This window comes from Micropterus salmoides, unplaced genomic scaffold, assembly GCF_014851395.1.
Source record: "Micropterus salmoides isolate LMB-PRFRI ecotype aquatic unplaced genomic scaffold, ASM1485139v1 Ms_hic_scaffold_21, whole genome shotgun sequence".
In the NCBI taxonomy this organism is placed as follows: Eukaryota; Metazoa; Chordata; class Actinopteri; order Centrarchiformes; family Centrarchidae; genus Micropterus; species Micropterus salmoides.
This window is the reverse complement of record NW_024041262.1, coordinates 19484282-19506013: the sequence shown is the minus strand read 5'-3', so window position 1 is coordinate 19506013 and position 21732 is coordinate 19484282. Positions and strand designations below refer to the sequence as shown.

Sequence of the window (21732 nt, the reverse complement as noted above, 5' to 3'; positions counted from 1 at the left end):
TTTGTCTTGATTGTTTATTTCAGCAGCACAAAGCTTTTAAACAAAATTAAACTTTGATTTCATCACGTAAATACATAATGTAACTTAAATGTAGAGTAGCCTCCTAAAATATATAGTATATAGTATACATGCATAATGGATAGCAAACAAAAACAAGGATGCAAATGAATAAATTAACATTAGGCGCTGACTACATTGCATTTCCAAAGAAGATAATTTCAAGAGAATCTTAAAGAAACTACAATTTTTCTTCTTTCTATATAAATATATATGTGTATATATGTATGTATCTATATATATAAAAAAAAAATTCTCTATTTATTTAGAATGTATCTGATGGACTCATTGAACATGATGCATATTATGTATCAAAGTAATTACTAATGCAACCATATTGGTGTCATAGGCTAATACAGAATATATGTTAGATGTGTGGTATTGTGTAGATCATGCCGGATGCTTAAGGCTGCCACTGCCTGCAAAGCAAGAGTCACGTGACAGATTGAGAGATCCTAAGATATCAATAGACTTTTCTTTGTTAGCCTAGCTTGCTTGTCTACTTGTACTGTTCAGAGGTAATACGCGAAGAAGCACATGAAAAATCAACCTGCTGTATTCCTTTGTCACAGCTCTATCATAGGCAGACGTCACAGCAGCTTCCATTCAAATTTAGCACAGCGATTAACTGGATTTCCACAAAAACCACTACAGAAAATCTTAATTAACGCTTGTTTCTATCCACTACGGTTGTGTGAATTTTAGGAGTTGGGCGCACAAAGATAAACTGCTGGTGGTACAAATACTCCAGGTGGGTGCCATTATAACATTGCAGAGGAAGAAGATGCAACAAGATCTAAAATACAAAAATAAAGTGGAAAATAATAATCAGGGTGCGATTTGTAAAAAAATTGCACCTTTAGTAATTTCTGCCTTCCCTTCAACACACAGCTCCGCTGCTCACCGGAACAAATCAGCTATTATTCGTGACGTGTAACCAATCAGATAGCGCTGTGGGTGGAACATAGAGCAAGACTACAGAGTGGTGATTACCTACAGACAGAGAAGCAGCTACATCAGAACCAAAGTAACGCATTTTAATATAAATATAACCCTAACGAAATCACGGATCGATGCGAACTGTGTGTTTTGTGAAGTGAAGTGAAGTAGCATTGATCACTCTGAGGGGGGATAAATTTTGTCCCCACCAGGGAAAAGAATAATTCAACTAAGGGAAGGAATATATAAACCAGAAAGGGGGAAAACCCATGCATTCTCCAGCAAGCCAGACAGTTATCACAAACAAATATCCCAATGGGTCTATGTTGCTTCGTAACAAGTCAGTGCGAACCCTCAATAGCCATATGCAAAGAAACAATGGGTCATTTTTTTTTAACACAGATGTTTTAACATCCATGTTATATAGAACAATGAATTCACTATGTTTAACTTTAGCTCTACTCGTCTGCTGCATAGATCCATGTTATAAAGATACAAGCTAAAAACAGACTGGCTACTGTGACATAGAAAATGAAGAAAACTTTGTTGATTCTGTTAGCCACTCCGGTCCAGTACCCGGGCTTTCCTTCTTCCTTCCTGCTGTTGAGGAGCACAGTCAGTGTCTTCTCTACCTCCGTCAGGTCATCTGAGACCTTCTTCAAGGAATTGGACTCCGTCAGTTTGCTGCTGTTATCCTGCAGATTTGGTTTAGAAAACAGGTAATTAATGACATTACGGAATACAAGTTTGCAATTTGCTGTATTTGACATTCAGGTTTTTGTGTCCGTTATGATGAGAATAAAAGGGTTGGATTATCCAATTACAAATAAACATTTTCTCACGTATGCCGAGAGGTGTCTTGTCATGAAAATAGTTTTTGGGGTGATTTAAGGTTTAAGTGAATGGGAAAAAAATTCAAAAGCAACATCTCTTTCCAGAAACAGAATCCCTGACTAAAATCCAAAGACAATTCTCTCAACAGTTTTTAGACTTTCCTATCTTGTTTTTTGTTTTCATTTGGGTGAACCGACCATTTAAAGTGCAACCCTTTGTGTGCTAACCTCTTTGGCCACCAACGGCAGTCCAGATGGAGTTTCTCCAGTAAATACATCACTGACAGACACACGGTGAGTCCATCTCTTCTTGTCTGAAAGGATATTTTTCACACAAAGATGGTTGAAGCATATTCAAAATGCAGTGTTGGGCAGTAACGGGTTGCTCACAAATTTAAGTTATTTGAATAACGAGTAATAATGATTATTACTTGTTACTGTAATAAGATTACTGAATACTGCTCTCGTAAATACATGTGCAGAAAAATCAGGATTTACTTGCTTCATTTTTTATTTCAGCCAGTGGCATTAAGAAAGTTTTGTTTTGTAAAAACATACTCTTTGCTGCTGTTATGAATGTGATATTAGTTAAAAAGTCGGGAAAGACGTGGGGGGGGTGAAAGTGATATACGTAACGAATAACGTAACTAGTTACTTTTATGACCCAGTAATAAGTAACTAGTAATTTGTTATGTTTTCTTAGTAACTTGCCCAACACTGTCAAAATGACATCATTAACTAGTGTATTTTATACAATGTAAATGTGTCAGTGAGTATTCATATCATAGCATGCCAATTTAATCATAGTAATAGTAAACTGAACAATAGGAGGAGATTGAGTTGAGATCTAGAGGTTTGTAGAAATCTATGCTTAATCTCACCTCTAAAACAGTTATGGTAACGAAGGTTACGATATGGTAACCCTAGTTAAGCACAGGCGGAGCCCTCTACTGGACTCTATGGGTACTACCTCCTCCAATCACACGCACGCACTTGCCCACTGAAATTTTATTGTGCATGTAGCTGGCCAATAGGACGTTGCTACCGATACGTGATGTATAAATAGCAGTGTCCCTACTGCCTCAGCATCCCGACCGCCTCTTCAGCAGACAGCGTCAGAGCGACAGGGCTCATCAGTAGAGGGATCCGCCTGTACTTATAGAACTAGGGTTACCACATCGTAACCTTCGTTCTATCTCACACAGGCTCCCTCTACTGGACTCTATGGGTACAGTGGTTGGAGCACAATGACTGTCTGCCCTAGCCGCGACAAGCCAAAGTCCACCACACCAACCCGGTCGGCCACAGGCCGGCCAAAGCCACAACAACCACATCACCTAGTGACAGAGTGGTGGGACACCCCTGAGAAGGTCGCTGGACCAATAGGGGCTTGGCCTGACCTGCACTGCATCTGACTTCTCACCGGAACGTCGGGCACTGCCAGTGTATGTTCCCCCTCTACACCCAGTAATCACTAGATCCTCACCTTTCAGATCCTAGGTCGCACTTGCGAGCTGGATCCCGAGAAGGAGCCCGACATATCCAAGAGATCGAAACGCTCAAACGATGCCATTGTGCAGATCTCTTCGACACACACCCCGCTGAAAAAGGTTCCATGCCTTAGCGGTGCGTGCACATTCCACTCGGAATGTGCACGCACCGCTAAGGGTGGGTCTGTTCCCGCCCGTGTCCAGGCTTGGGAGATTCACTCACAAAGCCAGCTGGCCAGGCTCTTCTTGGACAGGGCTTTACTGCCTGCACTATCACTGAAACAGACGAACAGCTGACCAGTGCATCGAATGGGGGCTATGTGCTCAACATAGGACGTTAGCCTAGCACACATGTACACAACAGATGCACTCTCACCTCCTTGCACCCTAAGTGGGGTAGGGGGGTAGAAAGCATCCAGATTTATTGTCCTGGACCTGAACATGCTCCTTATGTTCTTAAGAACAAAGGAGGTGTGTTGTCTCAATCTGGCTGCACTGTGGACACCAAGAACCAGCATGCAGCTGGGGGGGAACCGACAGGCACAAAGCTTACTCACCTTCTTAGAGAGCAAGGCTCATTTTCAATGAGGACTGCTCCAGGGGCTCATAAGGTGCAGATATTAGAGCCACCAACACAAGCAGCAAGTCCTACTGAGGTGCTGAGAAACCGTTTCGCTGTCTTCTCACATCCTTCAGAAAGCGCATCACGAGGGAGTGGGTGAAGACTGTTCTGTCACCAAACCCCTGTGACAGGAGACATAGCTACAGCGCGACAGCCCGTTCTCCATCAGACCTTGCAGGAAAGAGAAAACGGATCCCACCGAACAGGTAGGCAATTCGCTGTTCGCTTAAGCAAAAAGGATGCTGAGGCAGTAGGGACACATTTATACATCACGCACGTATTGGTAGCGACATCTTATTGGTCGGCTACGTGCACGATAAAATTTCAGTGGGCAAGTGCGTGTGAGTATATGGAGTAAATGAGCAAATGAGATTGGAGGAGGTAGTACCCATAGAGTCCAGTAGAGGGCGGAGCCTGTGTGAGATAGACACAGTCCTCACTTAGGCTTCGGTGTCTGTCTTCCTTGTTATCTCGGGAGTCTTTCCTTATGAGATGCATCACCAAAATCGTCTCCAGGAGGCTGAGCATCATCAAACCAAAACTTCCAATACAGTAAGTTGCTAAAGGGAGAAGGCAGCATCATTAATTTGGACAAATAACTACACATTCAGTCAGTATCTGCTACTCTTGCTCAAATGAATTTTTACCTATAAGTGGAATCTTGTTTGATGAAGCAGGCAGAATGTCATTCAGAATAAGTTGTAACACAGTGACAGCAAGCAGCACAGTGACTTTGAAGCTGAGCTTCTCGCCCCCTCTGTCTGAGATCAGGAAGGAGGACAAGTCCAGACACAAGAAGAACAGGACAGGAAGCATGAAGTTGACAACATAGAGGAGAGACCGCCTCTTCATGGTGATCTGTAAAATAATTTTTAAGGGTTAGGTGGCTGAACTTCCTACTTTAACCATATAGTACATAGGTTGCAAGCACAAGGTAATCGGCTCATGTCTGCAGTGATTGAGGAAGCCTTCAAATTGTTTACCAACAGTGGCTATAATAGATTTATTACATAACAATGTATCAAATGCTGATGTAAAGACATATGGGAAAGGGTCACTTTAAGTGAGAATCATCACCTGCAACTCCCCTTGGCTTTACAGAGATTTATTGTTTAGCTGTCCGGCCCACAACTTTACTGTTCGCTTGTGACAACTCCAGGGCCTGGAGGTCATTGAGGAACTAAAGGCTGCTGGCTAGTGACCACTGTAGGTAGCTGGTAGCCTGCATTGCAAAAACTGAGCTCTCAAAAACAAGAAAAGAAAGCAATAAAATGGGGGAATTATTACTTAAAATAAGCTACATTATCTGCCAACAGAACAAGAACATTTCAGTTGCTACTTAAGGACAAAACATTAAAGCCGTCTGATAAGAAGAAATTTCTTGTCAGACAAAAAATAAGTATATTTTGCCTTCAATTAAGATAATTAATCTTACTTAGATTTTAGTTTTTGCAGTGTGCAAGCTCCCTACCACTTTGTGTTACATAGGAGTTTTTAGATTTTCGGTATAGTTCATTTAGTATCAGCTTAGCCTGGCAGGATGTTTCTGTTACACAAAATGAGTCTCTGTTAAATAAAATCCCTTTCTTTTGGTTAATCCCTTGCAACTGTGTCCCTTATTTGCAATAGTGTCAGAGCCAGGCCACAACACCCCTACGGTGTCACTCTCACCAGTTTCATAGTATTAATTTTGGGCAGTACAAGGCGGCAACTGTTGTCAAACTGTGGTCCACTTTTTTGTACATTCCACAACTTGTACTTCTTTACTCATTGCACTTCATATACTTGATGCTATTACTTGTTATTTATAGTGAGTAAGAAAATGTTTGCCAACAAGTTTGCTATATGAACTTAGACGGTGATGAAGTACCAAAAAAATAATATTAGCAGTAAAATAGTAGAAGTACATGTACTTATTTGAGACAAACAGAGGTGGAAAGTAGTTTCCACCCTTGTGTCTGTATCCAGAAGTACTCACCGTGTAAATAATTGTGCTCTGGTTGACGCCTAATGTGCTGACAGTATTTTCAGTGTGTATCATGTTGATAAAGAGCCACTCATACTGGGTCGGCGACCCGTGAGACCACACTTCGTCCTTCGAGCTGGCATTCCATTTAAGCTGGATATCCTTGTCTGAGGGGGGAGAAAAAAATTAAACTATGTGGTTTCTTATCAGGTCATCAAAGAAGGAATTAATGTGGTGGAATTCTGTATGTGCTCATGTGACAATAAACTGTTAAAGTCATTACCCCACACAAACACAAAACATACACATTTTAGATGAATATCTAGAAAATTATCCAAACGTGTAGCCACACCAGGCTAGTGGGTGCAGCTTACCTTCTCTGGCACCTGGCTCATCTACACACAGGACTTCAATCAATCAACTCATCAACTCCCTGCTTCAATATTCCAGCTCTCCTACCACTTTGTAGTACAGTAACTCACATTTCTCCACTGAATCATCTGTGTGTTTTAGTAATTATTTTCCCTTGTGCTTTTGCTTAAATGTTTTTATCTTGTGCGTCAGGATTCCAGTGCTATCCTCCTCCTGCCTTTGTCGGCTCAGCAAAACCCTTCATCCATTAATTATTTGTTTATTTAAACCTTTTACTTAAACCACTCTCTCCATGTCTGTTTCTGTTCCTGGGTCTGTTCACAAACCAAACTTTAAATACAACAGGTTATGGGCTCACCAGAGTGTAGGGCAGACTTGAAAGATATGTTGCAGCTCTGAATGTCAAAGGGGAATTTGTAAACTTGCATCTTGCAGGTGTTGACCAGCACCATATCATTCACACGTTCAACCCAACCGTCAGCAGAAATGTAGACATAAGGACTCGGAGGGGCCTTATCCTTCTCTACCCTGTATGAGAAAACACACACACAGACACACACACACACACACACACACACACACACACTTAACAAAAGCTTTGTGCTTTAAATCACATTTCATGTAGCGTACTTTCACTGATAATATAAAACATAAATCTATATAAGCTACAGTAAAACCTAACTAACTATTTGTTTTAAAGTTTTATTTCTATAAATACACTATCCACACAGTGTGACAATATCACATATCTGCAGCATTTGCTCTGTCTTTTTATTATATTCCACCTACTAGAGTTATTGTTTTGCATCAAAATACCAAAGCAAATTCCTTCCCAGATAGCATGTGTGGGCCACTTCAGGCAATGATGCTGCACCCCTGGCCTTCTTGTGGCCCTGACAGAATGGATGTGAGCCTGAAGTGGCCTTTTGTTTAGCAAAGATGCCGTGCACTCAGTGTGTAATCTGGATATGATCCAAAGTGGCCCATGTGATAAATGGTGAATGTGGTCAAAATATCACAGAACAAATGTAGACTACCTGTGGCAAAGATGTGGCACAGTTAACAAAGGGTAATCGGCGTGTAAACCAAAAGTGGCACAATTCATGTTGGCTAATCTAGATGTGAGCCTAAGGTGGCCCACATGTGATGTAGCAAATGTGACCAAATATTTAACAACAGATTTTGGCAAATTTACGCCAAAGCCAGCACTGGACAATCAAAGTGTAAGCCTAGCGTGGCCCACATTTAAAATGTTAAATATTGCCCAAATATGGTTGAATGGTATTGGGCCACTTTCAGTAAAGATGCGGCACAATTCACACTGGCTAATCCAGATGTGAGCCTAAAGTGGGCCAGAATAAACTAAAAATTAAACTGTTGGTCAGAATAGGGCCAGTTTGGTTTTATTTGGTTTGTGCTTGGCTCGGCCATGCTGGGGCCAGCTTGTGGCCCAGATCTGGCAAACAACCAGGTATGAATATTCAGTAGTTCCCCCACAAATATGGTGTCCTCTTGTTCCCAAATCTGTGTTTTATTGATTCTCAATGTACACAGTATTTACACTAACTTGTTGGGCTATGTTGTGAACCAACAGTGTGGATTTGTGCATTTTATATCAAATAATTTGGAGACTCCCTTCCCTCTCTCTCTTTGAGGAAAAAGGAGGTGGGTAGGAAAGTTTTCCTCCCCTGGAGATTGGCCTTTTGACATGCAAAAAACAAGAGATTGGCCTGGGGTTTGGTAAAGGGTCTGCAGAGACTCAATCAGACATGCATCGCTTAAGGATTCCGTAAAGGTGTCAATAGACACTTAGCAGGACAGCAAAAGAATTGTCCAATCCGTCTCCTTCTAGTAAATCAAAGTACCGGACGTTCTGATACCTTTTCCCATAGAATGGCTGGGCCATAAAACACCGCTCCCTTCTCTTCTTTGAGCTGACGTGCAAATGTGATAAGCGAGGAATGCGAAAGGGAGACACTTAACAACTCCTGCCTTCTTGAGTTAAAACAATGTTTCATAATAAACTGTTGTTCTATTTAACCAATAATCCTTTCTAAGTTAGTAGTGGCGTTTGCCTCCATTTGAGTAGTTAGGTTACCATGTTGTTGTTTGTTGTTTAAAGAATCTAAATAAGTTAATTTTGCAGTGTTTTAATTTTCAGCAAGGATCCCTGATGTTTATTCAGTCTATGTTGTAATCAATGCTGTGTTCACAATGCTTTCTGACACTTCCTTTAGAAATGATGATAAAGAAATGTCCTCCTATACTCGATTAATTTTCCAGCTCAAATTTAAGCTTAAAAATAACTAAAGCTCCTGAGCAAAGATTGTTTTGGGGTTAATCCAAGCTATCGTCATGTAACCCGAGCTCCCAAGTGGTATTACATGCCATCATCTGAAATGCCTAAATGTATAAATGTCACTTTATTTACATGTCCATAATCTAATGCCATTCGTGCATCTTGCCTATATTCTCTAAGAACGTGTAACCACCAATATATCCAGAAAGCTAGTTAAATTCTTCTCCTCTGATGTGATTCATTCTGAAATGCTAACCTCAAGTTGAACTACTGACAATCGTTTTCCTTTTTATCAAGTGCTTAAAACTAAGAACGGATCAACCGTTTGACAGTTAAGGTTTGATTGTGGGAAGATACTTGATTACAATACGCGCAAATAGTTTTGATTAGACATATTAAAAGTTTAAAGAAAAGAATCCCTCAGGGGAACAAAGGACTGCCCTCTGGGAACCACACCCCAACAGACAAAAACAGCGACACGTTGTCCCGCTTTCTTGTCCTCTTCTTGTTCCTGACTCTCCAACTGTGTTTCGGCACGCGCCCAGCGTGCTCCCTCTCCCGGCAACGCCCTAAGAGTTTGGTCCGGCGCAACAAAGCCCTTTGTTCGTTTCAAGCTACACACGTGAAGTGCCGCGACCTCAGCTTTCCATCGTTTCCAGCAACTGTACTTGCGTTTTATTTTCTTTGGTTTTGTTTTGTTAAAAGTTATCAGTCCGTTAAGTTACACTAGCTTTAATTCAAGCCCACCAGCAGTAACAAAGGATGACCAAACTGCTAACCCGAGCCAGGGTTGGCCCCCACTGCAAGTTTCTGCAATAAGCCGACAAAAGATGGACCTCCGGAGCAATTCCCTGGCAGAGAAAGCAACTGGCCGACGGTTTTAAGCTGTCCTAACCGAGAACGCACGGATCTCTGCCAGTATGTGGCCGTTTACACGGACACGCAGTAAGGCAAAAACAAGGCATTCTGTGATCAGTGATGTCCAATAGTTTGATATTCCATTATCTTTAGTCGATATCTATGAAGATTCTCAGTCATCCAGGTCATAGTTATCCAACGAAGGTTAAAATCAAGGGCAACTGGACTTGGTTGAAGATACTGGAAAACGTTTCGTCCCTCATCCAAAGGACTTCTTCAGTTCTGACTGACTGGCAGGGAAACTCAGCTATTTAACCTCAGTGGGGTGACCCTGGCCAACGACCCCACTGAGGTTAAATAGCTGAGTTTTCCAGTATCTTCAACCAAGTCCAGTTGCCCTTGATTTTAACCTTCGTTGGATATTATCTTTAGTCCTTAAACTCCTAGACAAATTTAATCGATAGTTAGTATCGTTAGTATCATCTAATTAGCTGCCGTATGAGTCAAATGCTCCCCAATAGAACCCCTTCTCATTGTTTAGCTATTGTTTATTTCTATGATGTATTTAACTGCATTTTTTCCTGCATCACTTAGTTAGTTAATAAACTCCACTGTAATCAAGAATTGTGTGTGTATTGCCTGTCTCCAAGTCCCTGCCAAGAGAATTTACCCCTTCGATATGAGATTGACTAACTGACTGATTTAAGATAATTGAGCGATTGTTAACTAACTGATCACTAGTGAATAATTGTCTAATTATTAGCCATACTCAGGGAGTCCCGAGACCCTGGGATGGTATATCGGGGGGTGCCCCTCAAGAGATTTATGAATTAATATTTTCTGAATATTAAAATTCATAATTTGGTATTAATTCTTATAAATTTATTGAAACAATGTAGAGATGCTACACCTATATGTCACCAAATATTCAAACACAAGATATTTTTACGATGTATCTTCTAAGAATATTAAAAGATAAAGATATATTTAGGTCCACTAGTATTTGTAGGTTTGAACACTTTGTTAATAAAAACGGGTTCAAATGGAGCCATTAGTTGGTGTGGCTTGTTTTAATATTGATTAGTTTTGATTGGTTCAGACTTTCAGAAGTCATTACCCAGTAAAGACACAATAAATATTTTAAATGAAAAACACATTTAAAACCTGTTGCATAAATGTTTTGGCAACCAAATGCTGAGCAAATGATGTCATTTTTAAACAGTAACATGAAACTGCATCAACTTTTTAGAGTCTATGGCTACGTTCAGACTGCATGCCTTAATGCTCAATCCAGATTTTTTCCCCAGATTTCACATTATTGCTCAAATGTGCCCATATCAGACTCAGGTGTGAACTGTCTGCAGCCTGAAAATGACCCGCATGCACAGAAGAATAACATGACTTCACACGCAGCAGCACGCTGCTGTACAGAAGTAAACAGAGCCACAGAAGTTAGCTCGTACTTGCTAACCCTCCCAACTGGTTTTTATTGTCTCACAGGTCACATTTCTCCCGAATTATGAAAAGTGTTCACAACTTTCTGTTCTTTTCATTACGGTTTCTGGTGCTGTACAATGCAACTGCCACACAACTCTCTCTCTCTCTCTCTCCACTATGTCTGCAAGGGAAAATATCATGCACATAAGGGAGCTCGTGGTCAAGTGGATTTCATTTGTAAGAAAGGAAATTTCACCGCGGCTCCGTCTACAGCAGAACTGTGACAACAGCTGCTCTAGAGTGACGTCAAAGTCGCATTAATTCAGACCTGAGTGTCCAGACTGAGGTCGCATTTATAAAGATCCGATCTGTATCGGATTTGGACCACATATGGCAGTAGTCCAAATCCGAATGGGAAAATATCAGATTCCATGTGACTTGGCCTGTTCACACTGTCATGAAAAGATCAGATCTGAGTCACATATAAGCAAAAAAAAAAATCGGATTTGGGTAACTTTGGCCTGCAGTCTGAATGTAGCCTATGAGGATTTGTGACATGCACATACATTACAACTTACATCTCTTCAATAGTAATATCTGGCTTCCACAATGCTTCAATAGGAACTGATATAGTTTCAAGTCCACAAAAGTCATCTGGATCCCACTTAATATGTTCATTTTGCCAAGCCTACACAGGAAAAAACAAAGCATTGAGGAGATAAGAAATGAAGGAAGAAGGAGAGAAAATTGAATGGAAGGAGTTTAAAGGAAATTATTTGTGTTTCCACTAGGGGCTTGGAAAATAATTGATTTCTAGATGCATCGCGATGCGGACTTGAACAATTCCGAATTGATTTACTAATGTCAATAATCGATCGATATAGAGGTAAATTGATAACTTAATGTTGACGGAATGAAAAAGGCGGAACTCGGAAATGCAGAAGTGCAGCACCGGACTGTCTGTGGTGTGCACACGGTGTGCACACTAGAGAGACGTGTGGTTCTCCCTGTTCGGCACAGACAGGCAGCTGTTGAATGAATGACAGTCACTACTAAACTTTCACATAATCAATAAAATCAATGAGCAACTAACGTTGATGATTTTCACCCACACACTGTGCAGCATGGTAGCACTTAGCTAGCGTCCTCTCCTCATTCTTCAAAGGACAGGTACAAGACAGGTGGCAGTAACAGTGAAAGCTAGCGGAGCAAAGGAATAGTTAGTGCTGGGTTTCAGTCTGGCAGTAAATGTACAGTGTAGGTCACAGTGTGTCTGTTAATTAAAGTATTCTTTTGTTTTCCAATTGCTGGAAAAGTGAAGGCGGTTATTGCTCATCTCCCTTCATTAGACTAGTCTGGAAGCTGAGCAGGACATTTTTTGGCTGCTAGTTCTTATTTGTTGTCATTCATCAACATATCAAGTACACAAATAAACAAAATGCTGTTTCAACCGGTCCTTGGTATATACAAGGTACAGATATATTTAGACGGAGTGAACAAGAATTGTAAAGTGCATAGTTCAACCTGTATCATAATTTATACTAATAACAGCAGCATCAGAAATGAAAACAGCAGTATCAGAGGTCAATAATAATGCTGTAATAATGTAATAATTCTATGTAACGTTAGCTATATTTATGTGAAGTAATATTAAATAGCTGCAAATACTTTGCTTTAAAAGTACCAAGTAGTCACACAGTGACAAAAATAGATCTTTATTGTATTCGTTTTACGATCGCATCGTAGCCCTCATAAACGTAATGAGGTGCCTAGATATTCCCACCCCTAGAGGTGATGCATCAATTCGAATTGAATCGTGAGACCAGCAAGATGCCCAGTTTCAACTAAAGATGCACAATTGAGAATGATCAAAAAGAGCTGTCCATTTCAGAGAGAACTCACCATTAAAATCCAAACGTATGGAACGAAAGTCTGATCAATCTCCTTCTATGAGGAAGAAATAAATACATAATGTGTGAAAATCGTTTCAGCAGCACAATTAACATTATCATAAGATGATCATACACATAGCAAGACTGTGACAAAACATTGTACTATGCCAATTTTAGAATGAAAGTGTCACCAGCCACTACAGCAACATCACTGATGTAAAAGGAGAATAGAATTGGTCCTAGGCTGGAGACCTGTGGTACCCCAGTAGAGACAGCCATAGGTCCAGACAGCAGGCCTTCCGCTTTAACATACTGAATCCTATTACAGGACTCCCTTGTAAAAGAGACTCAATGGGACATTGCCTGTTTAAATAAAGGTTTATATATATCTGAGAAATATTTAGTGAACCAGTCAAATGAGTCAACGGAAAATCCAAGGTTATTCAGCCTGCCGGTGAGAATGTTATATAATAATAATAATAATCCTTATTTGTAGAGCACTTTTCAAAAACAAGTTACAAAGTGCTTTAACAAGTGTAAAGAATAATACAAAAAAAAGATAAGAGCATGAAAATTTAATATAAAATTAGTAAAATACAATAAAATAAAAGGGATAAAATAAAGTCAAATAAGATCGGGAAAAGCTCTCCTATAAAAGTATGTTTTAAGAAGGGACTTAAAAGAGTTCACTGACTCAGCCGACCTGATTTCCTCGGGCAGGCTGTTCCAGAGCCTCGGGGCCCTACAGCCTGATCTACAGAGTCATATGCCTTAGACAGGTCAATGTAAACCACTGCACAATAATGTCTTTGATCAACGGCACCTATTATATTGTTCAGGACCTTGAGCGTATCTGTAGCACACCCATGACAAGCACGGAAGCCAGACTGCATAGCAGACTATGATGTGATCCGAGATGATTGACTAAATAAGATATAACCCAGAGACAGAGAGATGCAAAACAATTATTAACACTAACAGGCATTAAAATTTGTATAATTATCAACCAAACTTTAGCAGCAAGTCTGGATGTAGCAGGAATAGTTTCAACGGGCTAACAAGGCTAACATCAGGTACAGTGCTGACTCTGGTACATGAAGTCCAAAAAACCCCAAGCGCTGTCTTTAGTATTCTTTGGCATACAGGCTACAGTTTGGCATGTACAGGAAATGTCAAGGGCAGCGAGTATCATCATCAGCCGAGTGAAGTCTACAGATTTGTAGTACTAAACAGTCTCAACAACTGTTTTGCCCTGAGGTCAAAACATTTATCAGTCAGTCACCACCCACACTGCTTAAAGGAAGCTGTACTTTGTTACAATACTCGAGTGAGTTTGTAACATTATTTAAGGTTGTAATTATTCCATTTATATATCGCTGGCAGCTAGTTTAGTTTCATACAAAAGCTGAGTAGGTGGGAGAAGATGAGAGCTTTTGTCAGTGTCAGACTTTAGAGTGCTGGTATGTGACAATTTCCTGGAGGAAGTATGTACCAGTGTAGGACTCAAACTTGAAAACATATCAGTTCAAAATAATGAGCCAATACTGCTATCTACAGCAAAGACTAATCTACTGTTCCAGGGCACATGGCCTTCATTTCTACAAAATTTAATTATACTCATTGAATAAGGAGTTAAGCATACCCAAAAAGACTTAACTTTAAACTTACCACATCTAGGATACTGTACAGAAGCATGTGGAGGTGTACGACTGTAGTTGTATTGTAGTGTTTAACAGGCCGGGCCATGAAGTACAGATGATTTTCTTTGGTCAGGTTCAGGTGGTTTAAAACATCCTGAAAACCACAGTTACCCGCAGAGGAATTCCTATATCCTGGAAGAATATACATTCAGAGTTTTATCTTGAAACCTTCCATGGTCTGATTTTTCACTTCAGAGCTTCAGTGATTACTGTATGTGTTCTTAGTCACTTATCATTTAGAAGAAATTACAAACATTAATCTATGTGGGCAGGTATCTTCTGCTTCTGAATGTATTATCAAACCTTACTAAAGACGAGCTCACAAATATCTGCTGTAGTTTCCAGTGATTGTGGTTACAGAAAGGCCATTATGAGATGGGTGTTGACAGGACTACTGAGTCATCAGTTCACTGATAATTTATTAATTGTGAATATTTTTGTAGTCATTAAAATATAGAGTAAGTGGATATTGACTGAATTTGACAAAAAGACGTGTATTGGATTAGAATTGCTAACCCCACCCTTAATCTAAATATGGCTCTCCATATGAAATCCATCGGCCCAGATGCATGTTGTCGTGTAATTCAAGGACAGAAATGCAATTTTCTACTCAATTCAACCCAGGGCTGAACTGGAAAATGGGCTGGGACACCCTTTACATAAATAATACACCATAAATAAGTGTAAAAAAACCCATCAGAATGCAGGAAATTAAGTGTTTAATTCTCAAAATTTTCATATAATTCAGAATTGAAAAGTTTCCAAGTGTCTCGTCAAACCACTACTGTTTACTGTTTACACCAGTAATATATCTTTCTTTCTATCTAAACAGAATGGTGTCTTCAGCTTCAAGACTTCCATAATTAAGGCTACAGGAATAAATATTGATACATATAATTACTGGGTACTTTTGGAGTATTTGTTTCCTCTACATACTTTCCTCAGAGCTCTGATTGAAGTTCCGTTGATCATCATGTAGCGCTGTTGGCTCTGTGTAATTGGAGGTACTTCCACCTGATAGAAAAGGATACAGGTTTTAATGTTCAGTATGATTTCCTTGCACACACATCTCCTGCTTTCATACACAGAATGATCAAATGTTGACAAAATGTTGTAGTTATTTAAAACATAAAATCAACTCAAGAAGGGTATTGAGGTGTTATAATGTGCTCCGGGTGGTCTTACTAGTATGTATGTATGACCAATCGCATGTGATGACAGGATATCAAACCATCAGGTTAAAAGCTGCCAGAGGACTGATGGTCTACAGTTCTGAGTGACTGCAGTTGCCCTTCTCTTAGAAGACAATATTGAAATTTTTTTGAATTCCTAAAGGTCATTTTGAAACAACTATAGGTTATCTGTGGAAGGGTTTAGCTTAGTTTTCACTAGTTATCCATTTCCAGAATGGTTAACTCTACCTTAAAACAATGGAGGTGAATAGGCATTTGTGGAGCTCATAGCAGTGAATATGGCAATTTAAAAAATTCAGCAGCAAAGTTTCTAGGAACAGTGTCCAAGTTACTCTGAATTTTCCACATACCACTCTTTGAACAGTTTATAGAAAGAAATATTGACGGTATTTTTCATGCTGTTAGTATCACAAACAAAACTCCATTCACCTCCATTGTTTTGAGGTGGCAACAGACATTTCACACGGACAATAACAAAATTATTGTGGTGTATAACAGTTTAAAATAGCACTGTAGCAGCAGGACAGAGGGTCAGTGACCTCTTAAGGGGAGAGAAGTGATTGGTGGTTATGTAGGGACTGAACCCTTCTATAGAATTTGTCCTCTAACCCCTTGTTTTGTTACCTCAGAATAGTACTGTACCCTTCTATGGGTTGGAGCTTTATTTTGCAGACTCAAACCCTTCTATGGTACCTAACAGATACCTAAACATATCCTATATAAGCTACACTCACCTAAAGGATTATTAGGAACACCATACTAATACTGTGTTTGACCCCCTTTCGCCTTCAGAACTGTCTTAATTCTACGTGGCATCGATTCAACAAGGTGCTGAAAGCATTCTTTAGAAATGTTGGCCCATATTGATAGGGTAGCATCTTGCAGTTGATGGAGATTTGTGGGATGCACATCCAGGGCACGAAGCTCCCGTTCCACCGCATCCCAAAGATGCTCTATTGGGTTGAGATCTGGTGACTGTGGGGACCATTTTAGTACAGTGAACTCATTGTCATGTTCAAGAAACCAATTTGAAATGATTCGAGCTTTGTGACATGGTGCATTATCCTGCTGGAAGTAGCCATCAGAGGATGGGTACATGGTGGCCATAAGGGATGGACATGGTCAGAAACAATGCTCAGGTAGGCCGTGGCATTTAAACGATGCCCAATTGGCACTAAGGGGCCTAAAGTGTGCCAAGAAAACATCCCCCACACCATTACACCACCACCACCAGCCTGCACAGTGGTAACAAGGCATGATGGATCCATGTTCTCATTCTGTTTACGCCAAATTCAGACTCTACCATCTGAATGTCTCAATAGAAATCGAGACTCATCAGACCAGGCAACATTTTTCTAGTCTTCAACTGTCCAATTTTGGTGAGCTCTTGCAAATTGTAGCCTCTTTTTCCTATTTGTAGTGGAGATGAGTGGTACCCGGTGGGGTCTTCTGCTGTTGTAGCCCATCCGCCTTGTGCGTGTTGTGGCTTCACAAATGCTTTGCTGCATACCTTGGTTGTAACGAGTGGTTATTTCAGTCAAAGTTGCTCTTCTATCAGCTTGAATCAGTCGGCCCATTCTCCTCTGACCTCTAGCATCAACAAGGCATTTTCGCCCACAGGACTGCCGCATACTGGATGTTTTTCCCTTTTCACACCATTCTTTGTAAACCCTAGAAATGGTTGTGCGTGAAAATCCCAGTAACTGAGCAGATTGTGAAATACTCAGACCGGCCTGTCTGGCACCAACAACCATGCCACGCTCAAAATTGCTTAAATCACCTTTCTTTCCCATTCTGACATTCAGTTTGGAGTTCAGGAGATTGTCTTGACCAGGACCACACCCCTAAATGCATTGAAGCAACTGCCATGTGATTGGTTGATTAGATAATTGCATTAATGAGAAATTGAACAGGTGTTCCTAATAATCCTTTAGGTGAGTGTATGTTTGATGTACAGAAAGACAGAGTGGCCATCGGGCTGGGTCACTCTCCAAGCTGCTGCAGAGCTTGTAATTGATGCTGAACTCCTTGATGTAATAAACTTTTATGATCAAGAACAGTGTCAAGCGGATTTCTTCTCAACACATCATCGCAGCATTATTGTTTGGACACCACATTATCTCTTGGCTGGATACCAGTTAAGTTTACAAACACATTGAATGAATATAGAATTAAACTTTGACCAACTGAAGGTGATTTGTGTTGATTAATAAGCCGAGCAGCTTACAAGAATAGTCAACCTTTACTGTATAAATATAAAATAAATTAACAAGCAGTGGGAATAATCAGGAAATAATAGGTTTAACCAAACTGCAGAACATTTCTCAAAGTACACCTGCATGCATCATACAGAATTATCCCAACTTACCTGTGAGGAGGAGCAGAAAGAGGAAAACTGCGAATATCATGACTGTCAGAGTTCTGCACAGTTAGTGAGCATCCCTGTCCTCTCTGTGTTGTCTGGAAATGTTTGCTGCAGCAGTAATATCACTGCCGTGTACAGGAAGAGGGCTGGGCAAATGTAATAACTAACTGGACTGTTTTTTTTTGTTGTTTTTTTTTTTGTCTAATAATAGAAACACAACTAATGCGACAAAGCTGCCAGTAACTGCCAACACCCTCGACACTTATCCGCCTATAGGCAGATCAACTTTGCTATCAAACCAAAAGCAATTTACTTCAATTGTTTAGTTTCCCAAGTAAAGTAGTTCAATAGAAAAACTCTGAAAGGAGTTTTATGTCAAACATACATAAAAACAAACAAAATACAATTTATATTTACAATAAATATACAATTAATCTCAGGTTTGATCAGTTACTACTTCAAGCTTTTCCTTACCTTCCAGGGCAAACTTAATTTCTTGCCCTCTTTTGCCACCGAACCATGTTCCTCACAATCATCACCTTTTGATGCAGGTGCTAAAGTATTTTTTCTCATGTACCAACAGTCTCTCCTATAATTTAACATTAAAACAGGTTTAATGTTTGGTCATCCGTTTAAATTATTCCAAATTAATCAACCTAACTAAATCATGTTTTGGTCCATTTTGGTTGTCAGTGATACCTCTAAATACTGCAACACCTATAAGCCTCAGCCACCGTTGCTATGGAGATTATGCCAGTGAACAGCTTTTTAGGAAATAAGACTAATTGGATCCTGTTTAGTTTACCTGGTAGAGCATGTTCCTCCCGTACAAGCGTCAGTCCATATGGCAGGGTTAGAGTCCCGCCTCTGCCCTTTACTGCATGTCATCCCCCCTCTCTCTCCCCCTTATTTTTATCTCTCTTCAGCTAACCTGTCCAAAATAAAGACTAAAATATGTCTTTGGAAAAGCGATGCTTTAAATGCTAAATTTGGGATACTAAAATGCACACAATGACAATGCTAATATTCTGATGTGTAACAGGTATAATGTTTACCATTTTCATCATTTTAGTTTAGCATGTTAGCATGCTAACATTTGCCTTTTAGCACTTAAGACAAAGTAGCCTATACATCATGTGTTGTGATCTGACTCAAAAGGCCATAACAAAAGGGAGACACACCATGATAAACATTTTACAAAATTTTTATTAACTCAATAAGCCAAATTAAGCATTGTGCAAATTAAAGTTATTATGTCTGTATTATTGTTTAAGTAAGCACATCATCATGAATAGTAGTTTCAGTCGGGTCCACACAGGATCAGTAGTTGCATGGGTGTGTGTTAGGGTGTTGCAATGTGCAAGAAACAAGAAGAAGGCAAGGTCTACCACCAGCGCAGCAGCAGCTTCCCTAAGAATGAGCATAAAGATTTAAAGACAAATACTCCACAGGGCAATTCATAGTTTTGACGTGACGTCACATTCCAATGAAAACGCTCCGATAGAGGGCAAAAAATACGTTAATTTTCCACTGCCTGCCAACCAATATGCAAGTGATATACGGTTACTTTGAGTAAAACAGAGTGCCACAGGAAGTCATTCCTGCCATTCCGGCCATCAAACTCTAACTCCTCCCTCAAAGTGTCTGACACACGGACCCTTAGGACCCATCCACACTATTGCGTTTTTGTTTCAAAACGGAGAACTTTTACTACATTTTCACATCCCGTCCAGACTAAATCAGCAAAAACGAAGACCTAAAGCGGAGACCCTAAATGGTTTGAAAATGCTGCCGACCCCGTTTTTCATTTTCAAACACAGGGTAGCGTTATTGAAGACGGGCAAAAATGGAGGACTTTGGAAACGATGACACAGACGCTCACGTTTGGCTCTCTGATTGGGTCTCATGCAGAGCAGAAACACGATGCTACTGACAGAGTTTTTGACTTGGTATTTTTATTGAAATATTTTGTACCTTGTAAATAACACTTTGGCTAGTCCCATGTTGTGGTGGCAGCCCGGCTGACGGTGATTGATAGCCCTCAGCCTGTTCCCCGGCCTGCTAGCTCCGCTGGCCCCCAGCCTGTTCCCCAACCTCCGGAGAGGTTACGCCTTCCCCAACGGCCTCCTGGGGTCTCCAGTCCTCCCCATCGACCCTCTGCTCGGCCCCCTGTGGACCTTAGCTCAGGCTCTCGACCTCTCTCTGGGAAGCCTTCCTCAGGACCCATGTTCCCTCTCTGCCCTGCCTCCGGGCCATCCTCCTGAGCTCCCACACTCCCTCTCTGCCCTGCCTGTGGGACGTCCGCCCAAGGCTCCTTGCCCCATCTTGGTCCCGCTTTCAGGCCGCTCGCCTGAACTCTCCTGCTCCCTCTTGGTGCTGCCTTCAGGCTGCACGCCTGAATTCCCTGGTTCCCCTGCTCCTCCTTCGGGCTACCCGCCTGATCTACCTGGCCCCCGGGTCCACCCTCGGGCCACCCGCCTGAACTCCCTGGCCCCTCTGCTTTGCCTCGGGACGCCCGCCTGAACTCCCGGGTCCCACTGCTCTGCCCTCAGGCACCCTGTCTGGCCCTATTCCCTCAGTTCTGCCCTGCCCGTTCGTCTGACCCTTCCCAGCCCTGACCCCCTCTCTGAAGATTCTAGTGTCTCATTTAGTTTTGGACCTGGACCCCCGCCAGCCAGACCCCAGTGCGATTTCCTCCTCAACGGACACCTCCCGGCGGACCTCCCAGTTGGCTGGGCAGGGCTTGGTAGAAGTCCGTTAGGGGGAAGAAATCGCAGGGTCCCTGTTGTGGTGGCAACCCGGCTGACGGTGAGTGTCCTGGTTATTTCTCCTTTGTCTGTTCTGTTCTGTTTTCCCTGTACTCTGCCTGCCTTCCTGTGTGTGCTCTCTTTCTCTCTCCCTCTGCTCCTGGCCCAGCCACCCCGCACCTGCATCTCGTCCACCACCTCCTCTGCCTGCCACACCTGCCAGCAATCAGCCTCATCTCCCACAGTACTTCTACCCCGGTTCTCCACTCCATCACTGCTTGATCGTCGTTGCTCCTTACCCGGTGTCACTGATCTCTCAAGCGCTCGCGTAACCTGCACGACCTGTCTCACTGTTCTTGGTTTTTCCGGAGTCACTAACCCTGTTTGTTTGTCTGTCTGTCTCTCCCCAGTTCACTCACCCTCGTCCGCTGTCAAGTTGGCTGGGCTCGCTCACCTGCCCTCCCGCCACGGCGTCCTCCCGGCTCTCCCTCGTGCCTCCCCAGTCAGCCTGCCACCACACCTCCACCAACCCCCTGACCAGTTCTCCCGTGCCTCCTCTCTCCCTCGGCCCCCAGTGTCCCTCGGTTCTGGTCTCAGTCTCCTCGGTTTCCCGTGCCTGCGTTTCCCCGGCGTCCACCTCTCCCTCAACTCCAGTCCCTCAACCCCTTCTTTCCCCAAATAAAACCTGTTAACCTTGAGTTTTGCATTTGGGTCCACTCTGTCCACATCACCAGTCCCAGCTGTTATTGGTCCATGCAAAAGAAATTTGGTCTGATTCTTAGTCTACATCTTTATATCTTTCGCCAAATCTTCTGTAACTGCGGAAGACCATCTGCTTCATGTTTACACTGGCATGCGCATGCCCTGTATGTGAACCCACTAGATGGGCGTTTTCAGTTGTTTTAATGTAGTCGGAGATCAACTCTGATATGCAGCTAAAACGCTGCACTGAAACCTGAAAA

General features: G+C 41.6%; 1 protein-coding gene across 1 annotated transcript; it reads right to left on the bottom strand.

Annotated features, from left to right (window-relative positions):
* LOC119916530 (5-hydroxytryptamine receptor 3A-like) lies at positions 1-18066 on the bottom strand. Its single transcript, XM_038736570.1, has 11 exons — positions 18027-18066; positions 15402-15479; positions 14434-14597; positions 12776-12820; positions 11452-11561; positions 6638-6807; positions 5920-6074; positions 4589-4799; positions 4382-4501; positions 2058-2143; positions 1-1691 (listed from the first exon to the last, which is right to left on the bottom strand). Exons 1-11 carry the CDS (start codon positions 18064-18066, stop codon positions 1455-1457), a joined length of 1416 nt encoding a protein of 471 aa, XP_038592498.1. The 3' UTR covers positions 1-1454.
* Between the last annotated feature and the right edge of the window lie 3666 nt (positions 18067-21732).